General features: G+C 39.6%; 1 protein-coding gene across 3 annotated transcripts in view; it reads left to right on the top strand.

The window, feature by feature from the left end:
• Positions 1-12,782, top strand: part of rps6ka1 (ribosomal protein S6 kinase a, polypeptide 1) — a 49,596-nt gene that overhangs the window by 35,000 nt on the left and 1,814 nt on the right. For 2 of the 3 annotated variants that reach the window (XM_034674577.1, XM_034674578.1), the window contains exons 3-21: positions 4,004-4,120; positions 4,225-4,306; positions 5,119-5,199; positions 5,838-5,917; positions 6,045-6,151; positions 7,379-7,416; positions 7,917-8,059; positions 8,998-9,068; positions 9,193-9,281; positions 9,913-9,977; positions 10,094-10,196; positions 10,486-10,616; positions 10,927-11,052; positions 11,276-11,365; positions 11,462-11,620; positions 11,905-12,066; positions 12,200-12,276; positions 12,371-12,488; positions 12,585-12,722. In XM_034674577.1, coding sequence (XP_034530468.1) covers positions 4,004-4,120; positions 4,225-4,306; positions 5,119-5,199; positions 5,838-5,917; positions 6,045-6,151; positions 7,379-7,416; positions 7,917-8,059; positions 8,998-9,068; positions 9,193-9,281; positions 9,913-9,977; positions 10,094-10,196; positions 10,486-10,616; positions 10,927-11,052; positions 11,276-11,365; positions 11,462-11,620; positions 11,905-12,066; positions 12,200-12,276; positions 12,371-12,488; positions 12,585-12,722 — 1,977 coding nt within the window. Of the gene's footprint in view, positions 1-830; positions 1,351-4,003; positions 4,121-4,224; positions 4,307-5,118; positions 5,200-5,837; positions 5,918-6,044; positions 6,152-7,378; positions 7,417-7,916; positions 8,060-8,997; positions 9,069-9,192; positions 9,282-9,912; positions 9,978-10,093; positions 10,197-10,485; positions 10,617-10,926; positions 11,053-11,275; positions 11,366-11,461; positions 11,621-11,904; positions 12,067-12,199; positions 12,277-12,370; positions 12,489-12,584; positions 12,723-12,782 lie in introns of those variants that run through there. The other variant, XM_034674576.1, reaches the window with a different exon arrangement.

Genomic DNA, 12,782 nt, shown 5'->3' with positions numbered 1-12,782 from the left:
CCGAGTTGGAACTAAAATACAACTCAGTATTTCAAAAACAATTAAGTGGAAAAGTTGTTCTCAATCAAATAGTTCTGACTTAATTTGTCCTTTCAATTTTGAGTAATATTGTGTGATTTACATATACACCATCCCTCTTGTTTCTTAGTTTACTGTGTAGAATATCGCAATATATCACAATATTGTGATATCGTGATATTATTGTATTGGCAATACTCAGCCGTACTCTGTTTGCAGACTCTGTGATCCCGTGTTTAGACTGAGTGTTTCCTTATCTTTAGATTAGTCATTATTTGGAATTTAAACAACTAGAAAATGAGTTGCTATGGAATCACTATGTGTTTTCAGAAAGCAGACTTCTTTATAAGTTTGTCACATTCTTGCACAATTCACTATCATTAAAATCAGTACTGGTATCGGTGTCTCGATTCTGATATCAGTCACTTCTAATTGATAATCTCTCTCTGTGTCTCTGTGTGTCTCTGTGTGTCTCTGTGTGTCTCTCTCTCTCTCTCTCTCTCTCTCTCTCTCTCTCTCTCTCTCTCTCTCTCTCTCTCTCTCTCTCTCTCTCTCTCTCTCTCTCTCTCTCTCTGTGTCTCTCTCTCTCTCTCTCTCTCTCTCTCTCTCTCTCTCTCTCTCTCTCTCTCTCTCTCTCTCTCTCTCACTCTCTCACTCTCTCACTCTCTCTCTTACTCTCTCTCTTACTCAGCCACAGATGTGTGTGTGTATGTGTTTGTGTGAGTAAGTGTTTTTGTGTGTGAGACTTGTTGGGTGCAGGACTGTGAAAATAAGTACAGGCTCTTCCTTCCTGCCTGCTCTGGTTCCAGTTCAGTTCAGCTGCAGTCGGCCACTGAGGACACACACACTCACACAAGGAGAGGAGAAACACAGAGTAGGAGGACAGGAGAGATAATGGAAGAGAAAATGAAGATGAAGAGTTGATAAAAATTACAGTAGAGGGCTTCTATGCAGAGACGAGATAGAGGGCTGAAGCTAAGAGAGATTTTTACATATTTGCTTGCTGTCCACAGAGCTGATCCCAACATGAGTGCACAAATTAGTTTAAAGTGTGCTTGTGTTGAGATGAAGTGAGGATTCTGAGATGAGTTATACCAGGTAGAGCAGTGTTTGCTTTGTTATACACTGTTGGGAAGATGAAGCAGAAGTTTGAGGTGTGCTGAGATGGAGAAGGATAAGAGAAAGTTCAACTTGAGCCGTTTTCTGTCCGTCTACCTGTCCAAAAAGAACAAAGCGCTTGCTGGCAGAGCTGCTCACTGTAACAGCTTCAAATCAACATCTGCAAAAGAAAGCAGCTGTGACATATTACCTGCACAGAGGAACCACTGGACGGTAAAGTGATTCCTCTTCATCTTGATAAAGTTTGTTTCATCCCCAGAGAGGTGTTACTGTCATTACGTTATCGCTAAAGAGCAGGCAAAAAATGATGATTTATTAATGCTGCAGTGTGCAGACTGGTTGACGTTATCTGTGTTTGTGTAGAAACTCAGTGCAGCTGAGAGCGTGCACATTCAACCAAACTCTGGTTTCCTGTTGACAAATAAAGTAGCGAGCTGCTGTGGCCTGTGGTGGTAGCTGTTGATTATAAATTGCTAAAGCTTTCAGTTGAAGTCTTCTTTCTTCTGATTAACAGATACGTATTTATTTGTAACTGAGGACAAATTTGTTTTTGCATGATTATATGTAACAGTTTTATCTCCAATAGCCAAAGTAATAAGGAAACTGGCCTTAATAATGAGTTTCCAGAACCCAACCCTATGTTCAAAGGGGCTTGTTTTGTGTAACCTTCAGGACAAATAAAAAGACTGTTGACTGTTGTGTTCCAATCAGGAAAAGTGATTGATAGCTCTTTAAAATAATGTATTAGATAACTCTGAATCATATGTGATCTTACTGAGTAACTATATAGATCAAATCTAATCCATAAAATATTAAAGAAAAATGTAGGTCCATCACATTTCCACATGAAGGCCCTAAGTGATGCACTTTAAAAGCCCGCTTTTATTTCAAACCATCAAAGAACCCACAAGCATAATTTCTTTGCATTTATAGCAGCTTGCACCCAACTACTAACAAATAATTATAATAATTAGGTGTAGAAAAATATGGATGGCACAAGCGCTCCCTGAAAGCAAACCCAAACTTTTACAGCTCTCCCCAGTGACTGGCTGCAGTAACTCATAACAGGTTAATAGGTTATAACTACTGCTGTCAAACGATTCATTTCTTTAGTCATGACTAACTGCAGGATTGTCCACAGTTAACTCATGATTAATCGCACAATGTTTAACTGTTGTAGATCAAACTTAACAGGATATTTGAAGTGTTTAATACATGGGAGCGGCTGTACCATATGCTTGCCTTATAGATAAATTCTATGGCCACCCCAGCCAGTTTGCCTCTCCACATGTCTTGACTCCAAAATATGTCACCACCCAATAATTGTGTGGTATTTTGGATTCACTTTTTTTGCAATAGGAAGAGATGGAGGAGCATCATCCATATTTATGTACACAAAAAAAGGAACTCGATCCTCACTCTCTGCCTCTCATTGTGATAAGATTCCCTTTAGAAGAACCGAGCCCTGTGGATTACAAGCTCTAGATTCCCCTCAACCAACACCTGAAACACAGAATAAAATCATGCTTTGTGACGTTTTTCTTTTTGCAAAAATCCGGAATTAATGTCACGTTGCAAATGCAGGATGTTCTCAACGCTGTTAAGCATGTTGGTTCTGATTTAGCTGCAAAATTCTGTAATATTACAGTATGATGAATGCTCTGCACTTACATATGTTTTCTCTAGTTTAAAGACCATTCATGCACCTCAAACTTATAGATGCTACAAAACACGGATGTTGTCCCAGCAATGTCACCCACCCCATTCACACCTATACATACAATAGCTACGCTTTCAACATGTGGGCTGTGGGAGCGGGGAGGGGGAACTCCCAATAACTCCACTGGAAGGTTACCACTCTACCTTTGAGACACAGTTGTCATTTTGAATTTGAATTTTGAACAGGCGAATAAGTTAAACTGGTTGTTCTCATCATGTTTAAGATGAGCAAGTCCTACATGGGTCTGGTTGTAAAGAAGCATGATGCACATTAACTACATATTGAAATGTATATTTTGCTTATTTGATTATGGTTTGCAGATGTTGCACAAATTCAAAAGTGCAACAGTTTTGGTGCCCTACTTAAGCACCAAAAATTGTAGAACTTTACTTTTTATGAAGTTTTGAGTCTCCCAGAAGTGTTCAAAAACAAAAATTTTCCCATAGCTGTAGAAATATAACATTCTCCCTGCAGGTTACCATAGTGCTGTGCTTCATCAGTGGCCTCTTGCGTGAAACCCAGGGGAACTAAAAGTACAGAGCAGTGAAAAATACAGCATCTAAAAAGAGTAATGTTGTACTTGATGCATGCTTGTTGATGCTTTGTCGCTTTTCTGTTGGGTGTTGTTGCTTGAGGTTGACACAGGGTCAGCTGCAGTGTGCACATGTGATGGAGTCGTCAGCTGTGTTAGTGCTCCACCCTGTGAAAAACAGAGAGCGTTTCTCTGTACAGCCCTTTGTGGTTACACGACTTCTGTCCCAAAACACAAAACTGAACCGCAGGAGGATCTTTAAATTGCTTTGTTTGAAGTGACATTTCACTGTCACTGGCCTGTTTTGTTGCAGTCATATTAATCCTGAAACTGCACTGAACTCTTTTGACGAGTAGCACAGGATGCAGTTACTCATTCTTACACACACGCACATCTCACTTTTTTCTGTGCTTCTTTTGTCTGAAGTGTTTTTATAAAGCGATTTTCACAGTTTGAGAAGCTTGAATAGAATATTTACTTTTTACACAGAAAACATCTCTTTTCTAACAGTCACACAGCTCTGATGCACACTCAGGATCTCATTGCCTCAGTCATTTGTTTTCATGATACCTGACAGGTTTATTATACTGTCCTTGTTTTTCTCCACTCTTTAGGACGATGGCGAAATCAAGGAGATCAACATCACCCATGTGGTCAAGGAGGGCTCAGAGAAGGCTGATGCCTCTCAGTTTGAACTGCTCAAAGTTTTGGGACAGGGATCATTTGGCAAGGTAACACATTTACTCACAACCTCCCCTTCACTCCTTCTCCCCTCTCCGACTCTAGATACCTGAGCGGATATATCAGTTTTGTGTTATTGTTCCTCTCATTGCAGGTATTCCTGGTGCGAAAGGTGACCGAACCTGATGCCAACCAGCTCTACGCCATGAAGGTGCTCAAGAAGGCGACACTCAAAGGTACATTAGCCTCTGACGCACTTTAATGATGTCACAGTTGGATTGTTGAAAATGTTGGCTTTTGATTAAAAAGGAACCGCTTTAAAAAAAAAAGAAGATTGAAATATCCTTCTCCAAACTTTATAAACCTGTCCTTGAATGCACCATTGAGTGTGGTGGAGTATTTGTGTAGCTGTCCAGATGAAATGACAACTTTTCAGTTTCAGTTGCAAGTATTGGTACACAGTCAGAAAAGTAATCTGCAAAAAGTTTAACAAACAAACACTCACAGGTTCCAGCTTCTCAAACAAAAAGAGCCACTCCTTCATGTGAGATCTTTTCAAAAGTATTTTTCGTTTCACGGCTTCTGTGGCGATTTCATAGTTTACTTTCAGGTGGTATGTACTCTCAGTTTCATGTTAAGGGTGTATGCTTTTCCTGTATCTCAGTAACTGCACGGTGGGAGAATTTGAGCCCACCTCGGCTTGCAGGTTTTTTACTTTTGAACACATGCAGTTTTTATTTTCTCTGTAAAGATCTGCATCCCCCTGGATATGTGATGTGGTTGGTACAAACAGTGCAGATGTTTTTTTACTTTCGGTTTGTGTTTGCTTGAGAATTTAGATACCGCACCATGGCAATATGCTTCTAGATAATCTGTGTTTATCATACAGCTAGAGCAGAGTGTCCTCTGCAAAAGGACATTTTAGAAATTGCTACTGTGCATGCTGCTATGGATGAGCTATCACTGTGTAACATATCGTTTTCCTTGAAGAAGATATTCATATTACTTAAATAATACACACTTTATTGTGCTCTTTATAACCCTACAGTGAGAGACCGTGTGAGAACTAAGATGGAGAGAGACATCCTGGCAGACGTCAACCACCCATTTGTTGTCAAATTGCACTATGGTGAGCAAACCTGTTGGATTTTACTTCTCAAACCCACTTTATTTTCAGATCCACTTACTTCTATGTGAGTAATAATGTAGAAGGCCCTTTTTCCCTCATGGCATTTTCCTCTCACTTAATCAGTCCTGTCACGCTGCCAAAGCCCATACTGTGTTGTTGTTTGTGGTTGCTTCGTGTCTGTTTTCTACAATTTGGTCAATGTCCCAGTCACTCAGCTCTTTGTGAGTTTTAACATTCCTCACTGTTTTGTGTCATCTCTCCACTCTGGTCAGCCTTTAACCGCAAAACAAATGTGTAGTGCTCTCCAAATATACTGAAAATAACATTAAAAATATTCTCCATGGTGTTTACTGATGCTACCAGAAAATCATCTTTTTGCCACATTGTCAACAAGAAGTTGTGAATTCATAAACGTAATAAATATGAGAGACCTACTCCTTTCCATGGATTGATTTCATATGGTGTGCATGATCTTTCCTGTATAGAATCAATAACTGATGTTGGAGGGTTTTAACCAATCAGAATCAAGTATTTAGCACAGCATGGTAATAAGTAAGAAATCTGGGTAATAAAATATGTAATTGCTTGAAACTTTGAAATCATTTTCAGTCAGGATTAATTGTAACATGTATTTGCAGCATTCCAGACTGAAGGCAAGTTGTACTTGATCTTGGACTTTCTCAGAGGAGGAGATCTTTTCACAAGACTCTCCAAAGAGGTGAGGGTCATATTGTTTTCTTTGTTATGTTTTGTTTTTTATCATGCTACAAAAAAATTATTCTCTCTATTTTTTCTTTAGATGTTATTTATTCTCATTGTTTCTCATCCTGTCTGGTTTCTCTCAGGTAATGTTCACAGAGGAGGATGTGAAGTTTTATCTTGCAGAGCTGGCATTGGGATTGGACCACCTCCACAGCCTGGGCATCATCTACAGGGACCTCAAACCTGAAAAGTAAGAGCAAAATAGTCATCCTTATCACACAGAAACAAAGTGGTTTACACGCTGTAGAATAGTCTTTGTTAACATTTTCCACAGCAAAGATGCACAAAAAGTGATGCATTTGCCTATTAGGGATTTTCATCAAAACATACTACTTCAACGTGCACAGGACAAAATCAGCAAAGAACTTGAGAGGGGGTGCCAAAACCAAAGCAAGCGGAAAGTTCCTCAAAGGAGCTTTAATTCAGGCGAAATAACTCTGGCAGTCAGTGAAACAACTCCACAAACTTTGAACATATCCTAGATTTTAAAACAAAATATCAAGAGAATAATGCAAAACTGGGAAGTTATACCAATTCATATTTGCTGTAAAGAAAAGCTGTTATCTTCACTGCAGTGCTCTCGGAAGAGAGAAATCTAAATAATGTCAAACATTTATTTCCTTTTTATTCAGTGCTTAGAATTTAACTAAAGTCTCTCAAATATGATTAGTTATTCTGCTGTACTGCACAAAAAAAGTACTCAGTGGGATTTTTAATTTACACTTTTTATCCCTGTGTTTCCCTGGAGCAGAACAAACAGTACGAATGCAAACCCGCCTCATTAAACATTTGTTCAGCCTTTTAATGTTTTGAACGCTGCACTTTTAATATCAGTTAGTGATCTTCTTCTTCTCCATATTAAATTGGTGCATAGCTACTTTAACTGCTTCATGAAGGCAGTCGGTTTTTAATATGCATTACTGAGCCTCAGCAGTTTCCCAATGCATGAGACACACAACCAAATCAATCAATCTTTATATATGGCGCCAAATCACAACAAATGTTATCTCAAGATACTTTTACAAACATAGCAGGTCTAGACCATACTCTATGTTCAATTATTAAAAAGGACCCAACATCAACACAGGATAAGATCCAGTCTGATCTCATCTTAATCCCAATGAGCAGAGCACTATGCAGTATTTAGCTAGTGACAGTGGCAAGAAAAACTTCATTTTAACAGGCAGAAACCTCGAGCAGAACCAGACTCGTGTTAGACAGCCATCTGCCTTGACCATGTTGGGGTTGGAAGTCTCCAACATTATTGTTATAATGCCGCTGGTGTCAGCAGAGTAAAGCCAAAGATAGAGTGAAGCCCATTTTTAGACCATTATGGGAACAGTTTGATGTCTTTATGATTGAAGTGTCCACACCTTTTGAGACACTCGTGTTCTAATATGTGATGTTTTTTTCTTAGCATTCTGCTGGATGAGGAGGGTCATATCAAACTTACAGGTGAGTCTGCTGCTTCTTCCTCCTTTGTCTTTGTTGGGGTACAAATATACACACACTCTTCCCTCCTTTCTACCTTGTTGACCTTCATTTCTCACAGTGGGGAAGCAGCCTTATCTCCCTGACTCCAGATACACACCTGCACACATTATCAAAGTTAATTATTACACTTAATCTTTATTGTCAATCTCTGTAATAACCACATTTGATTCACCCCTGGGTCCTGCCATCACTGACTCAAAGGTGACTCTGTGAGATTACAGAAAAGCAATATTACAGCTCACACTGATGATGTATTACACTGGTAAATACTGACACAGATTAAACTCTACAGCTTTTTCAAGGAAAACTTAAAAAGTTATTAATCTTTTAAGATTCATAGCATTATTAAAACTGCTCTGAACTTAAGAAGTGCTGTAAATTGATGATGAAAGATTAATTTTGTCATGAATGAATATCAGACAAAAGTTTCTGCTGACTGTACCTGTTGGTGTGATCTCCAGATTTTGGCTTATGTAAGGAGGCCATCGATCATGAGAAGAAAGCGTATTCCTTCTGTGGCACTGTGGAGTACATGGCTCCAGAGGTGGTGAACAGGCAGGGGCACACCCACAGCGCTGACTGGTGGTCATTTGGAGTACTAATGGTAAGCATGAAAACAGCAAACACTGTAAATCAGGGGTGTCAAACATGCGGCCCGCGGGCCAAAACCGGCCCGCCAGAAGTCCCAATCCGGCCCACGGAACAACTTTGCAAAGTGGAAAAACTACAGAGAAGACATTAACTGCATTTTTTCAATAAAAGTAACCACTATTTCAGATTTGTTTGCTGGGGGTCGCATAAAATCATAGCGCTGATGGAGTGCACCTGAACAGCGCTCCGGGACTTTTTTTCTCAAAGCACTTGAAGATGATCCAATTAGCACTAAAGTTTACATATATGTAAACTTTATATCTAAAATTATTACTGCAGGAACGGTGGATCCACAGTCTTCAAAAGGAGCCACAAATTATACGCATGCTTACCATACATGTGCATGCCTTACAGGTGCACTCAGTCACTACTAACACTAGCACTATCCCTTCATACAACACTGTCCAGCAAGCAGACTGTTCATGTTTGAGCTGAGGGGTCCAAAATAGTCAACTTTACCTTGTTCATTATTATAGTCTCTCTGTCCTTTTGCAGTAAACATTACACACTGTGTGTCAGTTGAATGGCTAACCTGTGTGTTTGGTGTGTCCGCAGCAGGTTTCAGGGCTTCAAGAGTAAAATATTTGGCCCCACTATGAGACTCAGCATGGCAAAAACTACAACAGTTGTTTCTGTAGAAAGATAGTTCATTAAATGTGAACATTTTCCGAATGTTCTTGTACTTTTTTTGCACTAAAACAAAGGGAAAAATGTAGAGTTGTCATTATTTATAGGTTATTATGTTATGATTTTACTGGTCCGGCCCACTTCAGGTAAACTTGGGCTGTATGTGGCCCCTGAACTGAAATGAGTTTGACACCCCTGCTGTAAATCATACAGAGGCATTCAGTGTAGTCAGGTTAACCTCACAGTTTTGTTTTCTGTTTCCAGTTTGAGATGTTGACCGGGTCACTGCCGTTTCAAGGGAAGGACCGCAAAGAAACTATGAGCCTGATTCTAAAGTAAGTATTTGTAATAATTTAAGATAATTAAACCGAGAATAATTTTGTCACATACGGTTGTTTGATAGAAACACATCTCTTAACATCAGTTGAAATAATTGGAGCTGTGTCTCTCTGTCTGCAGGGCACGTCTAGGAATGCCTCAGTTCCTAAGTGCAGAGGCCCAGTCCTTGCTCAGGGCTCTCTTCAAGAGAAACCCTTCCAACAGACTGGGTTAGTATCAATAGAGGACCACATTGATTACAAATGGAAAAACAATCATTTTTTTCTTTCATTTCGAAGGGTTAGATCATTGCCTTTTTTTTTTTTTACATTAATTCATCTATTTTTATTTTTTACATTTATTGACCCAGAGATTAAATGCTCTTTTACAAGAATGTCCTTGTATAGATCGGCAGAAGTACATTCCAACAAGGTTACAGACGTAAAAATGTCAAACTTTGGAACTTGCTTCCATTTGATACCAAAATGTCAAGCTTTCTCTTTACCTTTAACAGAAAGTTATTTACTTTGGCTTTTCATTTGGAGTGATTTTATTGCCATCTAAAGTTCAAATCTTTTTTTTACAACAGCTACATTTCTGGTATTTATTTTTTCTTATTTAACTTTTTACTGATTTGACTTAGTTTATTCCTGACATGTTATTGTTTGTAATGTTGTAATTCTTTAAGGCTCTTAAAATTAAATCTTATTTTGTCGATTTCTGCTCTAATTTTGAATCAGTTTGTTCCAACATGAAGCACTTTAGGCTGCATATCTGTATGAAAAGTCCTATTAAACATAAAGTTGAGTAGAGTTGAGTGTAAGCTGAGACTAATCACCTTCTATTGATGTTTTTTTCCAGGATCTGGAGCCGATGGTGCAGAGGAGATCAAACGGCATGGTTTCTTCTCCACAATAGATTGGAATGTAAGTGTCCATCATTCAACGATATTATAACTTTTATAATTTCAAAACATTGTTGTCATGTTGTGAGTAAAGCCCACAGCCACATATTGTGTTTGAATTATCTCTTCTCCTTTCAGAAACTCTTCAGAAGAGAACTAAAGCCTCCATTCAGACCGGCAGTGGCTCGTCCTGACGACACCTTCTACTTTGACTCTGAGTTCACCTCCCGCACTCCCAAAGGTTTGGATTAAGATTAATATTCATGTGTGTCTGTGTGTTACATCAATCAGTGTCTGTTTCTTAACTGACAGCAGTTATTTTCAGTATACTCAGCTTAAAAACAAATCAATACAGGATGTGTTTGTCTAAAAGAGGCATGGTTCGAATTACAGCACCATAAAGATGCAGTCACTTTTTATTATAGCAGTGCTTGTAAATAATACAGCACATAGGTATTGGCATCTCTAGCATTACTTTAGGGGAATAATACTCATTTTTTTATTACTGAATTTGTTCTTTTATTTCCTAGACTCCCCTGGTATTCCCCCCAGTGCCGGAGCTCACCAGCTTTTCAGAGGTTTCAGCTTTATTGCATCAACTCTGTTGGATGAGGAAGGTTTCGCAGAGCCAGTCCAGCCCCCGCCACACCCAGTGGTCCAGGTCAGATTGAGAAGATGATTCACTCTTTCAAACTTTCAAACTAAGTCTAAATAATGCAGTGATTTCCTTCAGCTCAGCTTTTAGCAATTTGAAGGATAAGTGTTGACATGTTGTATCCTAGTTTAGTTTAGTTTGGCCTCAGAAACTCATGGTGAGACTGTTTGCCGATGTAGGTAAAGGGGAAGAGAAGTGCTTCCAAAAATAGAATCAAGTCCTAACTGAATCCGACCATCATCCATTGTCCTCCAGTAGTTCTGTTGTTTTTTCCAAACCTTTGCTCACCTTTCCATCCTCAACTCTTTCTCTGCAGCAATTACACGGGAAGAACCTGCTGTTCAGCGATGGCTACGTACTGAAGGAGGACATCGGCATGGGCTCCTTCTCCGTCTGTAAACGATGCATCCATAAAACCACCAACACAGAATACGCCGTCAAGGTATGATTTAAATATCAAATTTCAACATCCCATAGCTCACTGATGTTGTAAACCGTCAGAGGGAGGATACCAAACAGTGTTAATCAAACTTTTTTGTGGGTGAAGAACTGATAGAGAAGGTACTAATTTAAAATGTAAAGAAAATTCAGGCACAAGATGTGGGTTTAAAGAGAAAAGTGAAAATCTGAGCTTCATATATTGCTGTTGTTTTTGTGATTGACAGATGATTGACAAGACCAGTACAGACCCCTCTGAGGAGATTGAGATCCTGCTTCGATATGGACAGCACCCGAACATCATCACCCTGAAGGATGTGAGTATGAAAACACCAGCGTACTGAGTATCACACTGTTCTGAGGTTAACAGCTGGTGATTTGACTGTTTTTGTGTGTGTTTCTTTCTGTGTCAGGTGTATGACAACGGTAAGCAGGTGTTCCTGGTGACGGAGCTGATGCGTGGAGGAGAGTTGTTGGATCGGATCCTCAAGCAGAAGTTTTTCTCGGAGAGAGAGGCCAGCGCCGTACTTCACACCATCACCAAGACAGCGGAGTACCTGCACTCACAGGGGGTGAGGATACTAGTTTATACTGATAACACAGAACACAACCTGTCAGTGTTGTCTATCCTGCCTGTTTATGGATTTTTCCGTATGTTTTTATGACTTTCAAGCCATAAAACTTACAACAAATACAAAAAAAGAAGCTACCAACATTGAATCAATATTAACCATTCACAAATCTTGTTGGTTTTTTTTAGTGGCAAAATAAAAAGAGACACAAACTTTTAATCCTCATTAATGTCAGTGTTTCTGTTCTGTTTCTGTCCCTGTATTTATCCTCTGTTATCCTCCAGGTGGTGCACAGAGACCTGAAACCAAGTAACATCCTCTACGTTGATGAGTCGGGTAATCCAGAGTCCATCAGGATCTGTGACTTTGGCTTTGCTAAACAACTGCGAGCCAACAACGGCCTGCTGATGACCCCGTGCTACACCGCTAACTTTGTAGCCCCTGAGGTAAGCAGAAGGATTTACAGAAGCTGTGAGGATATTGATTGAATGTACTCTGACGCTGATTGAACTGAAACCACTGAGTGACTTGATTTGAAACATCACAGTGAAATATGTGTTTTCATTACTTGTATTCTAGGTGTTGAAGCGTCAGGGCTATGATGAAGGATGTGACATCTGGAGTCTGGGAGTCCTGCTGTACACCATGCTGGCTGGGTGAATACCAACACTTAAACCTTTTTCTTTAGCAGATTTTCTGTCTAAGTGCCTTTCAATACTCACTGTTATCTTTTCCCATTACTTCCATTAGGGTTACTCCATTTGCTAATGGTCCCGAGGACACCCCTAATGAGATCCTGAACAGGATAGGCAATGGTCACTTCAGTCTGACTGGAGGAAACTGGGACACTGTGTCTGATAGTGCAAAGGTAAAGCCAATCTAACTGATACATCCATTATTGACCGAGATAGTACACACATTTTTCTGTCTCTATTAGTGTCATACTTACTTTGTGCTCCTCCAGGATCTTGTGTCCAAGATGCTTCATGTGGACCCTCTTCAAAGACTGACAGCCAAGCAGGTCCTCAAACATCCCTGGATCGTCCAGAGAGACAAACTTCCCAACAGCCAGCTCCCACACCACGACCCTAAACTGGTCAAGGTAACACAGCCCTCCTGAGATGCTCTTACTTAACACAATGTATTATTATTATTTGAGCTT

The sequence above is a fragment of the Notolabrus celidotus genome, chromosome 22 (genome assembly GCF_009762535.1).
Source record: "Notolabrus celidotus isolate fNotCel1 chromosome 22, fNotCel1.pri, whole genome shotgun sequence".
Taxonomy (NCBI): Eukaryota; Metazoa; Chordata; class Actinopteri; order Labriformes; family Labridae; genus Notolabrus; species Notolabrus celidotus.
Note: the sequence above shows the minus strand (reverse complement) of the source record. Positions and strands in the feature narration are given on the sequence as shown.